Raw genomic sequence first — 20,552 nt, 5'->3', positions numbered from 1 at the left:
AAATAGGGGCGCCAGTAGGAATTCCTCGCTAGGGCAAAGATCAATTCGAGATAGCACCAAGTCGCGGTCGGGATGGAAGAAGCAATCAGGACCACCATCGGTAGATGTTGCGCCTGGTTGCGGGACAGACAGCGGTAAGAATAGCAGGGGATAAATTGGTCAAACCATGTCCACATCATCAACGACATTGATGGAGGCTAGGACTTCTCGGGAACTGTGAGCAGCGCGAAGGGCAGCATGGCGTAAACGGAGAGGCATGCTGCTCCCCATGCAGGCAATGAGCTTCTCCATGTATAGATGTTGTTTAGTGGAGCTGCAGCCCACTGTCATACTACTCAGTAGTACAAGGATGTCACCTGCTGTCTCGTGGTCGTTGAAACAAATATCGCCGAGGTAGTCCACTAGCCAGTCGAAGTTTTTCGGCGAGTGGGAATTGCTTTTCCACGAGATTCGATGCTGCCATAACCAGGCAGGACCCCATCGCGATTCATCGGTAACGACGGCGAACCTGAAGGGCTGAACTTTTCGCAGCGCTGCTGATTGATGCCTTTCCAATAACCTCGCCCGTGAATAAATCTTCCTACACACGCCCAGGTTCCACATATCCTGTGATGGAGGTGGATCAGGTAGACCGAGCTGGAGCATGCGACAGATGACGTCGGTGAGGGTCCCATGCTCGGCAGCAATTTGTGCTGTCACTGTCGAGATTGCTTCCGTCCAATGCCCAGAATGCTTTCCGGAACTGCGCCCAAAGAGACTCAGCAAGTTGATGTAGAGCAGAACTACACGATCTTTTCGTTAAGCATAGAAGAACGATCAAATGAGTCAATAGCACCTTTTATCAACCCGAACGATGTCTTTCTTGTCAAATTGAATCCCGACCATGACGCAAGCCAGAAGAGTGCAATTAGCTATGATTTGAGGCGACGGAGAGGAAGGAGAGGACAGGTGTTTTGATATCACTGTGATGGCAAGTTTTTCTACGTCTTCATCTACTCGCCCTGTGACAAAGTGGAAAGGAAGAACGTGAGTCAGCCACTCGAGGACAGGGTCGGAACAAGCCCAAAACTTCGGTGAAGACCACAAGACAAAAGGTGGTTTATATTTCGCAACAAACAGCTTGGTTGTCGCAACAATCACATTGTCTTTGACTTTTGTCCTCTCCAACATCCGGCGAAACACGCTGTAGTCTGTGCTTCCCTGGCCAATAAATCCATAGGCAGGATGTCCCTGAAGAATGCGGTTGCAGTATAGGTGACAAAGAGCCATTGTACATGCCGATGCCTTCTCCTCCAACGACGGTATGATTCGCTCCTGGACGTCCAAGCAGGTTGTGTAAACATCGTACAGCTGACGCAGCGTGTCTGAGACGTCAAGATCCAGAGGCCAGTCGACATGCCGAACAAGGCTAGCAGCAGCGAGAAATACTTCAGGATCTGTGGATGTCTCGAGCAGCCATTTGATGCTCGGTGCTTCGAGAGAGCTGATGGGTGTGTCCGGCAGCTTGAGCTTAAGGAGGGATTGATTCTTGGCTATAATTTTCCTGCTCTGGTCAAACGATTGTGCTTCAGAATCCATGGCCACTGTCAGAGAGCGCCGCCAGGATAGAAGGCGCTGAAATGCGTCGAATAATGACCGAAGACGGCGCCATGTGAATGAGCGGGTTGCAAACACAGAGCCTGGAGTAATATGAGCGCTGGGTGTGCTATGCAATAGTACCAAAGAACGTCACCTGCTAGTTCTGATCGGATCCGATATATAACATGCTGGACATATCGATAGAACAGGGAATTTAACATCAATTGTAGCACATCTAGCAAGAAATGATCAAAATTTGGGCATGCTTAAGGAAACGCAACGTACCGTGCACTGACTGCTTAAGATACCGGGACGTCAAAATAACCACTGGACGGAGGACCTCTGCAATTTTGACTCAGACCGGAGATGAGCAGAACTTGAAAATGATCTTACTATCAATGCGCAATATGCGCAACATCGTCGATATCGGGCTCTGAAATGGACAGACAGGGGATACCAAAGCTGCCATCACCGTCAGCGAATAAAACAAAAACCCAAAGACCGTGGTTGCAATGATGACCCAGGCGACCGTGTACTGCTCGTACCACATATTGGCGCTGAGAGCAATTCCAAAGAGAAGAAGAGAGAATTGCAGTAGGATTGGGAACGATTGCATGACAGCATCAAAATACCATGTGACAATGCCGTCGAACCTCTCTTGTCTGCGCTTCGCTCGTTCCTCCTCCGAGCCGCGGCCGTATCTATGCGACTTGTAAAACCCGAGCCACTGTTTGCCTAGCACGGCCTCGAAAGCAGCGAGTAAACTGAAGGACAAGCTCGCGTACGCGATGCATTGTATCCTTATGTTGGCTGTGGACGGCGACCAGGTAGATGCTGGCGATACTGGCGTAGACCCCGCTGCAGTGAAGTTGCCGAGTCCGATTTGGACGAGTTGGGCGAGAAGGGCATGCGTGGTATCGTCGGGGTCTGGACTGAGATTCGACTCCATGGCCACAATAAAAGCTGTGCTGACGGCAGAGAACAGACCAGACTAATCGAACGTCAATATTTCAATCCCAATACAAGGCAAAGGCGAGAATGCAAAACTTACAAAGATCAACACGATGTCCATGTCATTGTAGTATCGCTCAAGGAACTCCTCGTCGTGTTCCACGGCGACTCTTTTGTATGCCGCCCAGAAAACGAGAGCGGTCGTCCTTGCCGGTCTTCGAGACAATCGTTGAATCCTTAAGAACGTCCAACACCTGCTTCAAGACATTCACTCTGCAGGAATAGTATCATCAGTTGTGACCCCTTGGCTTATTTGGTTGCTCACATTTCACCTGGACTTAGTTGGTCATCCTGCAATACGACCTTTTGCGCCTCACTGAGACGATATGAGCATGATCGAGATTGCGACCGAGTGGAACTCACGTAGTTGAGGCGCCTTTGGGTGAATTATTTGAAGTACTTTCCTGTACGTGAGGTTCTGGTAGCTGGGGGGGCCCAGAGTTCGAGCTGCAATTCATGTAAGGAGGGTGCAAAGTATCAGAGTAGAAGCACTCACATTCCTGGTGAAGTCACCACCAAAGGTTCACAAATTTCCTCCTCACTGTGTCGCTATCAGATGGGTAACTGAGATTTCAGGAAAGTTGCAACTCACTCATCGGCAGGTCGCAAGGTATCATTTTCTGGAGGAGGCTGCTCATTAAGATGGGCACTGTGTGTGCTACCATCTTTTGATAGCCTTCGGCTACGTATTGGAGTGAATGACGATCTTGACATGAGTATGATGTAGGGTTTCAGGGATGGAGCAAATGATTGGGAATAGTCTGAGGCGAGTGGACGGAAATGAGGGGTAGTGCACAACCAATGAGTCAGGCGGCTATAGCTATGACGAACATGTGGTGAACTGAAGGTACTCGTGAGGCTTGCTGAGCTGTAGCGGATATGAATGGCCTCGCATAGTCTGCATGGCCTGGCACTCGTGATAAGCGCTGGAGCCCAATGTGTTGCAGGGAACTGCGGAGCACAAATAGTACACGCTAATAAAGTTCTACAAGTGACTGGTTGGACTGTATGACCACTGGCCATGCACTACATGCTACAATCGTCCAGAACGGTCCAAGTTTCTGTGAGGCCATCGTCGATGGAGATACCATGGTGGAATGGGCAACGGATGCGCTGATACCGGAAGGCTCTAGCGCTTGCGTGGATAGTGGTACAGGGTCCTTTTGTGACGGTGTGCATGGTATAAGGATGGAGGCAGCCGTGGCTATTGATATGACTCTGTTGGTAAAAGAGCTGCGGGTTATGTGGTGATAGGCCAGAGTGACGGGAATAGAGAAGGACCGACGAAAGTTCCAGGAGTTTGTGAGGACGTCGACTCAGGATTTGCTATGAATGAGGGCCATCAGAGAACTGGTGAGAAGAAGATATTGTCATATATCGTTATATATCGTAATATATAGGAAAGGATTTCGTCACATTGGAATATAAAGCAATACACATCTGCAAAACACCCCAGTTCTCGCTTAAGTCGCTTAACGTGTCAAAGAAGTCTGATGGGTTACGACTTGCACCCTGAAGCATCCGATTGGTGGAGATGCTCTATAGGTGAGGTAAGTAGTGGAAGATCTGCGATATTTTATCTTGGCCATCTTATCTTCTTAGATAGTGTTATCGATACCAACAATTCATGTTAAACATTGCATGGAAATCTAGTACAGTACACCGCGAGATAAAACGAACTAAGAAGAATCTGTGTGTGACAAATAATACCACTCCTTGTCTGAGAAGTTGTTCAAATAAAAAGTATCATAGAGCTCCAAACATGTCACAGAAGTAATAGCACAATTAGCACATACATCATACACAGGAATCAATTTGATTGCATGAGTAATGTCAACAAGAGGGAATATCATACCAGCCCTCACTCATGTGCCATCAGGGCCAGTTACAAACTGGTGCTTGATGCTGTTACAATCGTGGTCACCCCTATCTCTTTTCTCTTTTCTCTACTTGTGTATTACGTCATGACTGCACCCGTCTGTGCCATCATTAGACTAACATCCTTCTACATCTGTATTACAGCATGACCGTCTTACGCTGTCATTAGCTGACTCACCTATGACGTCACTAGCTGACACATGCCTCTTATCTCTGACTCAACTATGATGTCACTGGCTGACGTATGCCTCTTATCTCTGACTCGACTGATGACGTATGTGTACCTACGTCTATATAAACGCAGTCATGTACCTAGATAAAACTTCACTTTAATCTACTAGGTTTTACCTGCACTATCCTTCGCTTAGGACCTCCAATCCTAAGTCATCTGATAACCAATATTCAAGTCGAAGACACTCTCTTTGACTTGTCTTAAGAACCTTACATTTGTGAGGACACGATCCGACTTTAGGCGTACTCTTATTGAGTACCTATCGTCGCGCCCATCCTAGTCGACCTATGGTTTACCATAACAAAAGATTAAAGTCCACCACCGACCCTCTCCATCCGAGAGGTTACCAGAAAGAAGAACTCAGCGAGAGAACAAGAACATTCCCCTGAACCAGAAACATCACTTGACCAGACGTTCAGGATGTCCACCGTCCCCAACACCCCAGAATTAAAAGCCGGAGCTCCGTCCACCTATGATGGGAGCCCTCAGCAGGCTCTACGATGGTTGTACGCGATTAAGGCGTACTTTGCGCTTAATGCTACAATCTACAATACCAACGAGAAGAAGGTTATCACCGCTCTCACATATATGACAGAAGATAGTGCTATGGGTTGGGCACTCACTTTCTACACCGAAGTTGACAACACCGCAACCAAGAGCTACGGGACTTTTGCAAACTTCGAAACCAAGTTCAAGGAAGCCTTCGTACCAGCCGATGCTGTCGGCACCACCATGACCAAGCTTAGGACGTTGAGACAGACAGGAGATCTCACTTCCTATATTGCCAGTTTCAAAACCTTGGCCGCACAAGCTGGTGTCAAGCAAGACGCCATCCTTATCACGTTCCTCAATGACGGATTAAAGAAGGGAATCGTCAGTTCCATCTTTCAGATGGAAACTATCCCAACAGACTTCGACAAGTACATCGCCGCAGTCATTAGACTTGACAGCAACTATCAGAGGGGTGTCGCGTATCAATCCAACTATCGTACCACCACCAAACCCTCAGGACAGCACTATGTACCCAGACCTTCCATCAACCGACATGACCCAAATGCGATGGAAATAGACCGGCTCACTGAAGCCGAGAGAAGTGACCACATGAAGCGGGGATTATGCTTCACGTGTCACCAGAAAGGCCATCTCACTAGAGCATGCCCGCAGAAGAAGAAGATCCCTGTTCACAGAGAAGAAATGAGCGACAGCGAAGAAGAAGATACAACGATCTGTTGCCTCGCTGAGGATTTTTAATGTGGAAGACTGGATCGATGTCAGTATCTTCCGATGTACCCGTTAGACTTGTACAAAGTATTGGAATAAGAAAGGAACTTCATGTTCCCATTTCTCTCATCTCCAAAACTCGTCTTAAAACTGTTGAAACAACAGCTGTTGTGGATTCCGGTGCTGCCGGAACCTTCATCTCAGAAGAGTTTGTCAAAACCCACGGGATCCGAACGCATAAACTCTTGAAACCATTCCGAGTTACCACTGCGGATGGAAGCTACGCGAAAGGAGGCGCTATCACTCGATACTGCGTCCTTATCGTCAAGATCAATGACCGATCTATGATTGGAAAGTTTAACATCACGCGGCTTGGCTGACGTGATCAGATTTTACTTGGGATCCCCTGGCTATGCGCTATGGACCCAGTAATCCGATGGAAAGCGGAAACGCTAGAACTCTCTCGAACCGAGAAGAGTGATCAGATAGAAGAAGAAGTTGATAGCGAACGAAAGAAGAACGGACTCCCTCCTCTGTTTCGAAAATCAAAACAGATGAATGAGAAGACAGACCCGATTCCAGTGGTAGTGCTGCTGAAGGCGCCTCCTGTAGAAATGGTCACAATGCCCAAAGCAGCGGGAACGCAAGCAACCATAGAAGAAATCCCAGACGAAGAAAACTCACTGCCTAAACTCGACCCTATCCCTGATGATGATGACGACTCCTTTGATACCAAGGAAGACGTATGGACGACAGATTACGCACCAGCAGTGCGGGAAATCTCCACGTACCAACTTGAAGATGACAAATTCCTAGTCAAATATCCTGCTGACACTTCTGAACTCCAGGTGATCACCAACGTCTCGCTAGACACCCCGTTGACAAAAGATGGGACTAGCGCTAAGGAACAGCAAACCATGGTTACACCTCTGACACGACCTCATGAGTACATTAAGACTAGCAACAAAGCCCAACAGCTTGCGTTAGCCGCTGGGCTTGAACAGAAAAAGAAGTCTTTCGAGGAACTCGTTCCTTCTTACCTTCATGATTTCGCCGACATCTTCGTGAAGGACGGTCTAAATCAGTTACCTCCCGAACGACCTGGAATAGACCACTGAATAGAAACTAAACCTGGTTTTATTCCCAAAACGTCCAAGGTATACCCACTATCAGAAAAGGAATGAACAGCGGTCAAGGCATTCATCGACGAAAATGTGAAAAAGGAATTTATCTCTGAATCTAAGTCTCCGCAGGCTAGCGGATTCTTCTTTGTAGGAAAGAAAAGTGGAGATCTTCGTCCCTGTCAGGATTACTGATATATCAACGAATGGACGGTCAAGAACGCCTATCCCCTCCCGCTACCGCTCTCCTTGATTGCACAATTACACGGTGCAAAGTATTTCACCAAGATGGACGTTCGTTCTGGATATAACAATATTCGCATCCACCCAGAAGATCAATGGAAAGCTGCCTTCACTACGGAATACGGTCTCTTCGAACCAAACGTTATGTTTTTCGGTCTTTGCAATTCCCCCACCACCTTCCAGGCATACATGAACAGAACATTCCAACAGGAGATTAATGAAGGATGGCTCGTCATATACATGGATGACATCCTGATATTTTCGAACAACCTCACCTCCCATCACGAATGAACTCGGCGTATCCTTGAAAGAATTTGGCAGGAACGACTTTTCCTTAAACCCGAAAAGTGTACATTCGACGCTCAAGAGGTAGAATACCTTGGAATGATCATCTGCCCTGGATGCGTAGCAATGGACAACGCTAAAACTAGCGGTATTCGAGACTGGCCTGTACCCACCACTGTGAAAGAAGTTTGGTCGTTCCTAGGTTTCTGCAACTTTTATCGGAACTTCATCTCCCATTATTCCAATATCGCTAGACCGTTAATCGACCTCACCAAAAAGGACGTTAAGTTCTTTTGGACGGAGCAATGCGCATCTGCTTTCTCCAAGCTGAAAGAATGCTTTCTGAAGCAACCAGTCCTTCGGAACCCCGACCCTGCCAGACAGTTTGCAGTCGCTACTGACGCATCCCTTGTCACTACAGGTGCAGTGCTACTCCAGACCGACGATAACGGTGTCTACCACCCATGTGGATACTTGTCCCAAACATTGAACCCCGCAGAACGGAATTACCAGATCTTTGATCATGAACTCCTTGCTGTTATTCATGCACTAACCGAATGGCGTCACTACTTGGAAGGAAATCCCCATCCTATCATCATCTTCACCGACCACAAAAATCTCCTATATTTTAGGACAGCCCAGAAATTAACCCGCCGCCAAGCTCGATGGCAGTTAATTTTGTCATGCTACGACATTGAACTTCACCACGTTGCGGGGACCAAACTTGTTGCCCCTGATGCCCTTTCCCGTCGTCCCAACCACGGGTCAGATTCCTCAGAAGATAACACCAATGAAACCCTCCTCCCAGATTCCATGTTCGTCCGACTCCTTGACGTCGAACTCATGACCACACTCGTGAACCCTGATCCCTCCGACCCTGACCCCATCTTCACCGCCGCCTCCGATGCGCTGGATGGCCTGTCCCTTCCTCCTATGAAATCTGCTCTCACGGATTGGAAAATTAACGATGACATTCTCTACTACAAAGACCGCGCCTACATCCGTCCCACTGGACGGCGCCTTATTCTAGAATGATGTCATGACCACCCCACTGCCGGTCACCCTGGCCGTTTCAAGACAGAAGAACTAGTCAAACGTGACTTCTGGTGGCCCGCCATGGGCACCTACATTCGCAAATACGTTGAGGGTTGCACCCTCTGCCAGCAGATGAAATCAGATACTCATCCAATGACCCCCCCCCTTGTCCCCATCCCCTCCGTCACCGCAACACCCTTCACTCAGGTCTCCGTTGATCTTATCACCGACCTTCCCCCCTGTGCCGGTTTTGATTCTGTCATGGTCATGGTAGACCATGGGCTTACGAAGGGGGTAATTCTCATCCCATGTACGAAAACCATCACTTCTGAAGGGGTCGCCAACAAATTCTTCAGATATGTTTACCGATGATTCGGCCTACATGAAAAAGTCATCTCCGACTGTGGCCCGCAATTCATATCCAAGTTTTCCCAAGCCCTTGCCAAGCTTCTGAAGTATGACATAGCAGCGTCAACCGCTTACCACCCCCAGACCGATGGTCAAACCAAACGACTCAACCAAGAACTGGAGACATACCTCTGAATCTATTGTCGGAATAACCCCGAAAATTGGGTAGAACAGCTCCCCATGGCAGAATTTGTACACAACCACCGAAAGCACGACTCTCGCAACGCATCACCATTCTTCCTAATGATGGGATATGAACCACGAGCCCTTCCACACACCCTTTCCGACTCCACAGTCCCTGCAGCAGCGGATAGACTCCGCTCGCTCCAAAAGTCTAGAGAAGAAGCACTCTCTTGCCACAACCTTGCGATGCAGCGTATGGCAGAAAGAACTCACGGACAAAAGTATCACCCCTGGAAGATTGGAGATAAGGTTTGGTTATCTGGGAAGAATCTGATCATGCAATTGCCTTCATGAAAACTCACTCCTAAGCGATATGGTCCATTCCCAATCACCGCCGTCCTGTCTCCTATCACATTCACACTCCGACTGCCACCTCAGTGGAAAGTTCACCCTACGTTCCATGCTTCTGAACTATCGACCTATCATGAAACAGAGGTTCACGGACCAAACTTCCACAACCCACCACCTGACATCATCGATAACGAAGAAGAATATGAAATCGATGCGATCTTATCGCACAAAGGAACGGGTAAACGAAGACGCTATCTCTTATCGTGGAAGGGATACTCATCCGCCAGTAATGAGTGGGTTCCTGAAGAAAACCTCAGTAATGCCTCCGATATCCTTACCGCCTATAAGAAGACCCATGGACTGTAAACTTCCCAACAATGTCCCACATCGAATGACTACGTCTTTGCATTCTCCGTATCGAAGAACTTACCACTGCCATGAACACTGTCACTGAAGGAAACGCCCATCCCTTAATGCTCTTAGATTACCAAAACACCACTGCTGCTAACCTTGCGCAACACGCATCCTCCCCTGTAACTTTGCCACCTACCTCTGATTCCACCTTAACCCTCACCAACGACTCCACCCTAACTGACTATTTCTCCATCATTGATCAAGTCGAAACTAGTGCCTTGTTCGAATCCACTATCACCTCCCAACAGTATGCTATTGAGATAGACTGCCTCCTTGGAGAAAGGGGAGCGATCTCTAGCGGCCTTATAATTAGAATCATTAGAGATGCCAGCCTCATCGAACGCACCGCTGCACTTCTTGATGATGAGCATCATCAAACCATTTTTTGTCACCTTCACATATGCATTCGCAACACTGCAATCTGCCTCTTACCAGAAGAAACAAGAGACGCTATCAGAGAAGCTATCCACATCGTCACCAAGCAAATCGCTCTCAACCCTATTGCACGACCGCCTTCCCCCCATGTCGCCGTCCCCGTACCACCGCCAGTTCCTGCCGCAACTACCGTGGAGCATCAGGATGATAATATCCCTCCTATTGCTGTACTTGACATACTGACTTCTCCTTCTCCTGACCCAGTCGTACGTACCACGCGACGACTCCCGCTCAAACGCAGATCCTCCTGCCTCCATTTCCCCCACTAAAGCACCACTTAAACGATCACGGTCACCGTCCCCCCCAAACCAATCCTCGTCCGTCACAGTCGTGAAGATACCGCCGGTCGATAATGTCGTATGTCGCAACTGCCACATCGCCAGTCACCGTCACAAGAACTGCCCTGCATATTACTGCAGAGTTTGTAAGGAATATGCACCAGGCCACCTATTGGTCTTCTGTAGAGAGTTGAAGGGAGAAGCGGTCATTCCTTTGGTATGGACTGATGTCAGTTTCTATGACACACTTGCTCACTGGGAGATCGAGCAGGACGCCATCGCTCACGCTGAACAAATGGCGCAAACCACCATCACAGAAGAACAAGACGATCTTCTTCATTCCAACTATGATGCGGACCCCATCTACTGGGCTAACCAAGATATGTGAAGTCGGTGACTTCATCGTTAAACGAGGGGTAATGTTACAATCATGGTCACCCCTATCTCTTTTCTCTTTTCTCTACTTGTGTATTATGTCATGACTGCACCCATCTGTGCCATCATTAGACTAACATCCTTCTACATCTGTATTACAGCATGACCGTCTTACGCTGTCATTAGCTGACTCACCTATGACGTCACTAGCTGACGCATGCCTCTTATCTCTGACTCAACTATGACGTCACTGGCTGACATATGCCTCTTATCTCTGACTCGACTGATGACGTATGCGTACCTACGTCTATATAAACGCAGTCATGTACCTAGATAAAACTTCACTTTAATCTACTAGGTTTTACCTGCACTATCCTTCGCTTAGGACCTCCAATCCTAAGTCGTCTGATAACCAATATTCAAGTCGAAGACACTCTCTTTGACTTGTCTTAAGAACCTTACATTTGTGAGGACACGATCCGACTTTAGGCGTACTCTTATCGAGTACCTATCGTCACGCCCATCCTAGTCGACCTATGGTTTACCATAACAGACGCGGTACATGAAGACTGCAGGATCATCCTGGGGTTGCGCGACAATTTCGAAAGGCTGCACATAGATAAACAGCTGAGCAAGTGCAGGAGGTAGTCCCACACCCCTCATTGACAGTCCAAAAATCATCCGGACTTGAGTGATGATATCATCTAGCAGAGCAGTGCATGAGTATGACAAGGCAAATTAGTAGATATTGAAGACTCACCACTGCCCTGCATTCACAGTAGTACAATATCACAATTTCCAAGATGGTGGGCATCAGATGGTGGATATGCCTGTACTTGCTGACTTGGCATCACAAGGAGTGGGCGCAGCAATGAACGTAGCTGAAGATGGAACTTATACCAGACCTTGAGTAGGTGGTTCTGGAAGCAGGAGCTGACTCCATCAACACGCTCAATAAAGGAGTGAAGCTGCTGAGAAAAGTCTGGAAGCATGTAGTGTTGCGTCAAAAAGATGGCTGTCTTATCCATGAGATCACTAGACACAGTGATGTGAAAGGCTGTGACACTATCATCGAATAGGAGGCCCTTGAGGAAGTGGTTGTGAACTGGTTGAGGGCCTTTGAAATGAGAGAGAGATTCAGGGGTGACACGTGTGATCCAAGCAAATGCTGGATCCATGTCGACGACTTCATTGAATTCATTGACAATCAGATTATTGAAGAACAAATTGGTTGAGTAGAAAAAAGCATAAAGGTCAAATTGACGTGCCGAATCTTCCCAATCTAAAATACAAACAATCTGCTGCGTGAAAATCGAACACTGGTGACTGGTGTGCTCACTAACATCAGCTGTGTATTGTAGTATGGCACCAATGTTAGGAATTGCTCAACCAAATGAAGTGAGGAGCTTGAGCTTTGGTATTTGAAAGTGGTCGATAGGACCTGAGGCTCCCCTGCGAGCCTCAGCAAGGGTGATTGAGCCTTTGAAACGATGGAACTCTTGGAGCGAAGCATTCATAGTAGAGATTGATGATGGAGTGAATGTGGGGGACTGTGCCTGATAGATGAAATCAATCAATGCACAAATTGCACAAATGAAATTGACGTCAACAACACCCGCAATAGTAGGAACAATCGTGTGTTGGATTACCTGGTGTTCGTGACCGGTCATCTGCACAATGTGTGTGATACCTTGGCCGAAATGGCGCATTCTGATGTGTTTATGCTGGCTGCAAAAGCAGGTGTCAAGTTCATCAGCCCCGACAGCCTCCTTGCACCACTTAACAACATGATTAAAAAAAATTTATGGAGAGTGTGAAGAACATCAGGTGCAAGAAAAAGCACTGGATCAGAAAAGTGCCAATTGCGCCAGAAGGGAAGCTGGACACCGCTCAGTAAAAGCACCTTGGCTTCTTCTTGGAAGTGCTGAACTTTCCAAGGATCCATGCATCGGCAGAGTTTGTGAAGCGCTTCAATTGTAAGATGGCCGGAACGAGGCGGATACAACTTCCTGTCGCCAAACTGCAACTGCATGGCCAAAGTCACAGGCGAAGCATTCTTGCTTACACATGCAATTAACTGTTGCTCAGGGAGGTCTGCTGTGTATGCAACAAGGGGGGTAAATGAGTAATGTAGGTTGCCAACTGGGTCCACCATTTGAGTACCTGTCGCAGCTGCAGATTTGACACCCTGGAATACAATATCCATACACTGATGCCAGACATGGGCTTGCAAGAGCGAGGCAAAGTCTGGGTGACAGACAAATTGTGGAATTGGCATATATGCTATGCATGACCAAGCATGCATGGTAGCTTTCATGCGGATGTCGGATCAAATATTAGTGATGGTTAGGAATGTTGGGTGCATCTCAAGTCCACCTGTTTGTCGAGTTACTGGTGTTTTGTCAGAAGCAAGGACTATGGGAACGATAGTGGCGCTGCAGGGAAGCTGGTCCTAAGAATGAGAGAACCAAATCATTAGATTTAGCTTTTAGTAGAAAAAAAAGAAGAAAAAACAAACCTGGATATCATGTGCACGCAAAGTAGACATCCATTCACCGAATTCTCATTCTCCATTGTCATAAATCTCATATGGGTCGAACTCCATATTGTTAGTGAATGCCAGGTTGCCAAAAATGTGCTGTGTAACCTCCAAGGCATTGTGCCAGATGAGGTGCACAGGATGAGTCGTAATGTAACCTTCAGTCTGGATCATTGTGCAATGCCACTTCGGTCCCTTCGGCAGGGTGTCTATGAAAGTGAGCAGTTGCAGGGCTGATTTGTATGCTGGCAGTTTCTGTGCTTCTGACCTCACCTAGGAAGTAGTTAGAGGTAATGTAGTACATGGTCATTAGGCTACTGACCCATGATAACTTCAAGAAACAAGTAATTTGTCCTTGATTAAGATTGTTGCTCAGAAATTTTGCCAGCTCCCATTCATCTCTGTCTACAAATGGGTAATACACATTATGTTCCTGGTGAGCTTCGTATTCATGATTCTTCATGCACTGGAATGTGTTGGGATGGTCAAAACCATATATAGATCTGGATTCTGGATGATAATGTCCATCACGACGCTGACCTGGAGCAGCAGATTGGTGAAATGCAAGCGGCATGGGCATAGCATAGCAGCATGGATCATTTGTCAGGTGAGTGCACAGGCCTTCCACCAACATGAATTGTGTCAAACAGCTGGGACAATTGTAATGACTCTTCCTAGAACATCAATGCAGCAACATTCAGTGCTAGATAACTCGGCACTTACCCTCCCTCCTTAAAAGATGCCTCGTCAGAGGTAAAGTCATATGGATCTGGATCTGGCAGCTCCTTGTTTGAATCTGGCAGTCTCTCATTTGTATTCAAGGTGGATGACATGTGGTCCCCATATGGGTCGATAAGAATCAGCCTGAGGTGCCCAGTGCCAACACTGCAGCTATATAACATGGGGTTGCTATAGCATTGAAATGACACAGTCTGTGCGGGGGTCTGTGCCAGCATTCAATGCAGTCCATACAGAGTTGCCAGCCAGTTCAGTGAGTCACTCAGGCAATAATTTGAAAGTCTTGCCAGCAGGTTGTGAGTTACTCAGCCAACAGTTCGAAAATCTCTCTAAGTTCTTCAAACTCCGCCAGGAGCCCATGGGTGTGTAGTACTCATGATAACAGATTCCAAAGTCAAAGCTTTCAAGACTCAATGGTTTGAGCCCACTGCTGTACCATCATGCCAGGTGTTATTACCATGAACCCGCTTTCTCTCAGTAGCCCAACCAGCTCTGCAACTTATGTTGATAGTTCTCCTAGGCAGAAAGCAAGCTGCAAGGTTCATTATCACATGAACCAGCAGTCGACATATTCCTCATCGGATGATGAGGTAGAAGATCTCAGGCAACATCCCACTGGCATGTCACCTAGTACAGAGAACAACTTTAATGTTCCTGCTACCAGCTTTATATCTCATGTATGGTCTTCAAACATATATTTTTGAACATGTTGACTCCATATTTAATAGGTGCCAGAGATTTTAAATGAGTTGAATCTTCCCCCAGATCACCTCAAAGAACTTGTTGCAGCTCAGTTTGCTACCTGTGAGAAGTTCTGCAACCAACTTGTCTCAATGCTGTGGGAGCTTGAGGAATCAAAGAGGTGGACAAAGGTTGTGAAGTGCACTCTTGGCATGGTGCAGAAAGAGCATACCACTGCTCAGTTAGCACTACAAACCTGGCTTCAATATGCGGAGAAGACACTCAGCGAAACGACTCAGGAACAAACATCCAGCAACTACAGCAAGCAGAAGGAGATGTTTTGTTCTGTCCAGGCAAAATATGAGGATCTGGAAGGACTTGCGATCACTCGTGGGATGACAGATCAGGACTTGGCTGTGATGGACGACAACTGTCACTTGATGATGAGCGATGACGAGGACTCTTACCCAAGTGCTGGCTGTAATTGATACAAGTCAATACACATGAGTCAGTTTCTTTTCTAGAAGAATCATGTCACTGATCATTTGTCAGTTGCTTCATCAGGAAGCATATCATTGTTTGTAGATTGATCATCTGTAGCAGTGTTTCTATGTTTGAAGTTCAATCCAATGTAGCTTCTATCATTGCCTATATTGTCTTGGTCTCTGATCACCAGGCCTCAAGGTATGGCACATAGTATATGATTTTATTATCTCATCAGGGCGAGTCTCCCGCATGTCTTTTGGCATGGCCATTTACATCTGCATCTGACTGATTATCATCACTCTGTCCTACTGACCGCGACAATGCCCCCCAAGGCTATTTCAAAAAAAAGGCATCCTCAATGCAAAAACGCCAAGGTGAGTCCTACCAATTCTTTCAAAGTTTCACTAATACTACTAATTCTAATCTAGAGTATAAAAAAACTGGGAAGGAACAGCGGAATCAACCCCTCGCTGTTATCTGAACAGAGTCAGATTGGCCTCGACATTGAACATACCCAGTGTCCGATAAATTTTGACGAGCTCTCAATGCTTGCGAACAAAGACCCTGATCTTAGCACTGATGATGAGATAGAAGAGCATGAAGATGATGAAGAGTCCCACCGGTCTTCCCAATACCCCTACTACCAACTTTCTCCATGCTACCCACCCCCTCCAAGCCCTTCATTCCCTTCTTTGTGCTATCCATCCCTTTTAAGCTTTGACCAGCCTGAGCACCAGTTCCAGCCCCTTGAACATAAATGGTATGCAACTCCTGGGCCCTCCAATAGGGATGCAAACCCTTCTCCATGCTACATGCCCCTTCTGAGCTTCAGCCAGCCTGGGCATGAGTTCCAGCCCCCTGAGGGTGAGTGCTATGCAACTCCTGGACCTTCCAATAGGGATGTGTTCCTTCCTTTGTGCTATGCACCCCCTCTGAGCTTTGGCCAGCCTGGGCATCAGTTCCAGCTCCCTGAGGATGAGCACTATGCAACTCCTGGACCTTCCAATAGGGATGTGTTCCTTCCTTCGTGCTACATGCCCCCTCCAAGCTTTGGCCAGCCTGGGCATCAGTTCCAGCTCCCTGAGGGTGAGCGCTATATGACTCCTGGGCCCTCCAATAGGGTTCCTAGCACATTGTTCAACCCTCCCCTCCCCTCCTTTGACTCTGAACACCACTCTCTATCCAATCCTGCTCGTTCCTTTGTCGAATCTCTCATACCACCCACTATTTGAGAATTAGAACGACCCATGATGACAACCTTTTGAGACATACAGAGATTTCAGGGGCACCATGAAGAGCATGAATGAGTTTGGTACTCCCACCACACACATCTCAATTATCTGGGAATTCATAAAGTTTTTGTCTACAACCCTGGCCATCCAATGGAGGGCCATCGAGGACAGCTTATCTCAACCGGTGTTATCAAAGTAAGTCCTCATGCCATCATTCATTTGATTCCACTAACACTAATATTCAGGCTACAAACGAGACTACTGTGTCGGTGCCACTCCCACCTTCACGGGCACTGCCACCTCCCTTTACTCCTCCATCAGCCGCAATGAATCTAGACCCTGCTGACCACATGCCTGAAGCTTCAGAACAGCCTAACCCTCCCCAACTCTTGACATTGATGGACCAGAAAGAGGTTATGAAGGAAGTGAAGCAGGTCATGTGGTGAAAAGTCTCACTTGAAAATGCAATGCCAGACACAGCTACCAATATGGCCATGGCTCAAGCAACTCTTTTGGAGGCAGTAAAACACATAGTCCCCACTGTACCGCCAAACACCTTAGTGTGTATACTATGTCATTACGATACCAGTGTCAAGACAATCTGCACCATCACGACAACTGTGCACATGGCCTTCAAGAAGGAGGTGCGCAATGCAATACTAGTCCCAGGACATTACAATCTCACCCTCCCGCTTGACAACCCAAGATCACAGACTGATCATTGACGGGACACTGTAGCGCCACTTCTAATCAATCAAGTGTATCTTTTTGTAGGTTTGTTCATTGCCTCTCACACATATCTACTTATAATGTCCCTACTAGGAAGATCCTAACATACAGTCGCCTGTGAACCACCCAGCAGTGATCACAACAATAATTTGTGCTGTGTGGGGAGGTATCCTGCACGAAGCGCTCAATTTTGATGACATCGACACTCTTGACAACTTGGTTACCCTTGGAGGTGCTGCAGTAGGCTCTAGTTTGATGGAGTATGAGGAAGGGGTGCACAAGACTGTTCAGTTTGCACCTGCATCACAGTCTGCAGGTGAGTATGGAGCAATACAGCATCACAACAAAGTTGTTTGTTGTACTCCTGCTTTACATTGTGCCTTGAGAGCCTTGAGGGAAAGCATGATAGCTTGTGGGATGTCTTTGCGGGAGATTAGATAGTGATCATAGTACTATCTAAATGTAAACACAATAAAATGTTTCAATCAATACATTTGGGGCTTTGTAAACTTTGATCTCTAGTGCAAAACTTTCTTGCCCATTAAGTGATGCTTCAACAGCTTTACTCACTTGGGTAAATCAAAGTCTGCTCGACGAGCGGTTTCAAGTTTTAGATGCACCACCAACCACCCAAAACCTCTGGTAGACCCAAAAAAGTGTTAGGGTGTGATAAGCCTTACCACAGTATTGATTATATGGTTTTCACACTATATATTTTGGAGCAATTTAGTAATTGTCTGAGTCACCAAGTGGGCACAAGATTAAGGAGACCTGCAAATGGTAACCTGAGCATATTATAGAGAAACCGAGGGTACATTGACGACCAGGGCTGTTGTTCACATCAGGTTGTCATGTTCCTATAATATTTCGAACATACATCTCAGAAACATCTCATGCTATGGCTCATATAGATATCAGGTTCAATATGTTTGGTGTAGGTTCAATTGACACCTTGCCCAGATATCACGCTTCGTATGTTTAGAGCACCTGCTAGGTATGTAGGTGTCATATCATTATCACATACCAGTCATGTTGTTACTGTATAATCAAATAGCAAAAACACGAAATTAAGCCACAAAACATTTGCATTGCATTACTGATGATGTATTAGACACAAGCAAAATTAAGCCATACTAAATGAGTGATACTAAATGAGTGATGCTATTAAATGAGTGACATGCATCAATGCACTGCTGGAAAGTGAGAATGAGTGGAAATGAAAATGAGTAGTTGAAAAATTCAACTTCACCATAAGAGCTGGTTCTGGATGGTAGTCTGCCACTGGGGGCTAGTGGTAGTGAGGAGCTTCAGAATGGTTCTTCTTCCAGGAAATTCAGCAAGGTCCAATTGAAAGTATTCCACAAGGATACTTTGTAACAATCAGCAACAATGAGGAGGGAAAATTAATGGGAAACATACTCATGAAAAGCATGTTCATATGTCAGAGAACCACCCATCCCCTCCTGCTCACTGACCCAGGCCCTTGCTAGCTTGTGAATGCCATTGAGGGAGTCATCTACAAACTTCCAGAACTTAGACAAAGAGTAAACAGCAGGGCGTCCTTTGCTTTCAGATCCTGAATTTTCCTCATCAACTGGCAGATCTCCTTCGCCTTGGTCCTCATCCTCTGCTCCTTCGCCCCTGATATTCTCGCCCTCATTCTCTTGCTGGCTGCCATTGTCAGTATTCTCCGTGTCTTGCATCAGATGGTCTTCATCTAAGAAACTTTCAGAATCAGTGGGAGTATTGGGTTTGAGGTCTTGATCAACATTGCCATGTATCCTGCATTCAATAGCATCCATGTCAATGCCGAGTTTCTCGTTGATTTTGATGCGAAGGTCATCATGAAGTGATGGAATGAGTGAGTTGGAAAAAAGAACTTTGAGGGGTACAGTCTTGTAGTTGTCCACACGGATAAGGAAAATGTGCAAGCAGTGCCGCTAGATTGCATGTCATGAACCATCTGTTGTCAAATAGAGCGAGGACATACCAAAAATGCGAACCTATTCTAGTGCATAGAATCAACCTCAATGCCACAGTGATGAGTGAGAGACTTTGTGGTCTCCATGATACTTAATCGTTTGACAATTGACGTTGTCAGCTGAGCATGTATATCTCATGATTAGTTTACATAGCAGTGGCAAAACTTGACGAACCTTGGCCTTTATGTTGCCATGGATGGATGAAAGCAGGTCACTGACCATTTTTGACAGTTGTGCTTTAAGTTCCACATCTTCAAGCATTGCCACGGGGATTTTGAACACATTGTGATGCTTCCTGACGAAGTCCTGTTGCAGTTTCAACATCTGACTAATACAGTGATTGACTTGAAGAATACCATAATATGAGTGTGTGCATTGGTGACAGCATGCACGCAGTGAGATGACTCTGGATTCCAGACTGCATTTCATTTGATCAACTAATACTGCTGTACATTTGGACAGCCACAGCATACCTTGAAGTCCTTAGAATCTAGCAGCTCTTTCAATTGGGTGAGCTCTATCTTCCTGGCATCTTCATTCTGCCTCAACAAGGTGGCCTTGATGTCAATAAGCATATAGTATATCCCTCCAGTCTGCAAGCAGGGCAGCCATGTCAGAAAGTTGTGTAGCACCAAAGGAAAACTTACATCAATAAACTCATGAAGTTCCTCCTCAGCAACACCTAAGTCTGTTATGAACTTGGATAGAGTGTCGTTCCAATAAAGGAATCAAGATCAAGGTCAATTAAGGACTAGGCCTTATCAAGTCAATGCCTCCCTCAGGAGCGATCACTTAGACTCCCACAGGATCTAAGGTTCAAATGGGACAATGGCTAGCCTCCTTCCCAAGGAGCTAGAGTTTGAGTATCAAAGAGAACCGAGTAGATTCAAGTTAGAGAAAATACAAGTGGTCACTAGGGTTTATATATGTAAGGGAATTGTGCACAGACCAGGCTGGGCAAAGGGTAATGACTACTGAGAAAGGAAGGTTCATGGGAAAACAAGGTATGAGTCAAAGATAAGGGAGACCATGAGGGAACAGCACAGTGAAAAGGAAGCGTTAGAAGTACAGCCATATAGGAGTCCGCAGTGATGATGGGAAAAAGAGTGGGGTACTGTAACACCTAAGTCTTTGGCAACCTTCATCGCATAAACTTTCAGTCTTTTCGCACGTACAG

The 20,552-nt window shown here is 46.6% G+C and overlaps 8 protein-coding genes across 8 annotated transcripts; 3 read left to right on the top strand and 5 right to left on the bottom strand.

The window, feature by feature from the left end:
- Nucleotides 1-1,933: 1,933 nt before the first annotated feature.
- On the bottom strand, nt 1,934-2,722 carry BJ212DRAFT_1260324 (uncharacterized protein; the record flags this gene model as incomplete). Its single annotated transcript, XM_041330103.1, has 2 exons — nt 1,934-2,569; nt 2,630-2,722. Coding segments are annotated over 2 exons (729 nt in total), but the record flags the coding sequence as incomplete, so codon positions are not given.
- Nucleotides 2,723-2,750: 28 nt separating this feature from the next.
- BJ212DRAFT_539844 (uncharacterized protein) lies at nt 2,751-3,771 on the bottom strand. Its single transcript, XM_041343448.1, has 4 exons — nt 3,182-3,771; nt 3,086-3,130; nt 2,953-3,036; nt 2,751-2,905 (listed from the first exon to the last, which is right to left on the bottom strand). Exons 1-4 carry the CDS (start codon nt 3,610-3,612, stop codon nt 2,851-2,853), a joined length of 615 nt encoding a protein of 204 aa, XP_041198353.1. The 5' UTR covers nt 3,613-3,771; the 3' UTR covers nt 2,751-2,850.
- Nucleotides 3,772-11,939: 8,168 nt separating this feature from the next.
- Nucleotides 11,940-13,305, bottom strand: BJ212DRAFT_1444391 (uncharacterized protein; the record flags this gene model as incomplete). The annotated part of the gene is made up of 3 exons (XM_041337954.1): nt 11,940-11,956; nt 12,478-12,766; nt 12,811-13,305. 3 exons carry the CDS (start codon nt 13,303-13,305, stop codon nt 11,940-11,942), a joined length of 801 nt encoding a protein of 266 aa, XP_041198352.1.
- Nucleotides 13,306-13,551: 246 nt separating this feature from the next.
- Nucleotides 13,552-13,990, bottom strand: BJ212DRAFT_1261153 (uncharacterized protein; the record flags this gene model as incomplete). Its single annotated transcript, XM_041330160.1, has 2 exons — nt 13,552-13,795; nt 13,830-13,990. The coding sequence occupies 2 exons, from the start codon at nt 13,988-13,990 to the stop codon at nt 13,552-13,554; spliced, it is 405 nt and encodes a 134-aa protein (XP_041198351.1).
- A 715-nt stretch (nt 13,991-14,705) lies between these two features.
- On the top strand, nt 14,706-15,434 carry BJ212DRAFT_1475929 (uncharacterized protein; the record flags this gene model as incomplete). The annotated part of the gene is made up of 2 exons (XM_041339304.1): nt 14,706-14,942; nt 14,994-15,434. 2 exons carry the CDS (start codon nt 14,706-14,708, stop codon nt 15,432-15,434), a joined length of 678 nt encoding a protein of 225 aa, XP_041198350.1.
- A 318-nt stretch (nt 15,435-15,752) lies between these two features.
- On the top strand, nt 15,753-16,664 carry BJ212DRAFT_1475928 (uncharacterized protein; the record flags this gene model as incomplete). The annotated part of the gene is made up of 2 exons (XM_041339303.1): nt 15,753-15,806; nt 15,861-16,664. 2 exons carry the CDS (start codon nt 15,753-15,755, stop codon nt 16,662-16,664), a joined length of 858 nt encoding a protein of 285 aa, XP_041198349.1.
- Nucleotides 16,665-16,814: 150 nt separating this feature from the next.
- BJ212DRAFT_1475927 (uncharacterized protein) lies at nt 16,815-17,110 on the top strand (the record flags this gene model as incomplete). Its single annotated transcript, XM_041339302.1, has 2 exons — nt 16,815-16,859; nt 16,910-17,110. 2 exons carry the CDS (start codon nt 16,815-16,817, stop codon nt 17,108-17,110), a joined length of 246 nt encoding a protein of 81 aa, XP_041198348.1.
- Nucleotides 17,111-18,333: 1,223 nt separating this feature from the next.
- BJ212DRAFT_1295755 (uncharacterized protein) lies at nt 18,334-19,950 on the bottom strand (the record flags this gene model as incomplete). Its single annotated transcript, XM_041332352.1, has 7 exons — nt 18,334-18,383; nt 18,418-18,431; nt 18,643-18,762; nt 18,813-19,333; nt 19,384-19,401; nt 19,550-19,699; nt 19,849-19,950. The coding sequence occupies 7 exons, from the start codon at nt 19,948-19,950 to the stop codon at nt 18,334-18,336; spliced, it is 975 nt and encodes a 324-aa protein (XP_041198347.1).
- Nucleotides 19,951-20,552: the final 602 nt, after the last annotated feature.

This window comes from Suillus subaureus, assembly GCF_016647635.1.
Source record: "Suillus subaureus strain MN1 chromosome Unknown BJ212scaffold_3, whole genome shotgun sequence".
Classification (NCBI taxonomy): domain Eukaryota; kingdom Fungi; phylum Basidiomycota; class Agaricomycetes; order Boletales; family Suillaceae; genus Suillus; species Suillus subaureus.
This window is presented reverse-complemented; position numbering and strand designations above follow the sequence as displayed.

Bases quoted from the DNA above. Each gene is read 5' to 3' on its own strand.
- BJ212DRAFT_539844 (XM_041343448.1), bottom strand. From the start codon at position 3,612: ATGGCCAGTGGTCATACAGTCCAACCAGTCACTTGTAGAACTTTATTA. The intron at 3,131-3,181 runs GTGAGTTGCAAC...ATAGCGACACAG, and splicing joins ACCTTGCGACCTGCCGATGA to TGAGGAGGAAATTTGTGAAC. The intron at 2,906-2,952 runs GTGAGTTCCACT...ATATCGTCTCAG, and splicing joins CCCAAAGGCGCCTCAACTAC to TGAGGCGCAAAAGGTCGTAT.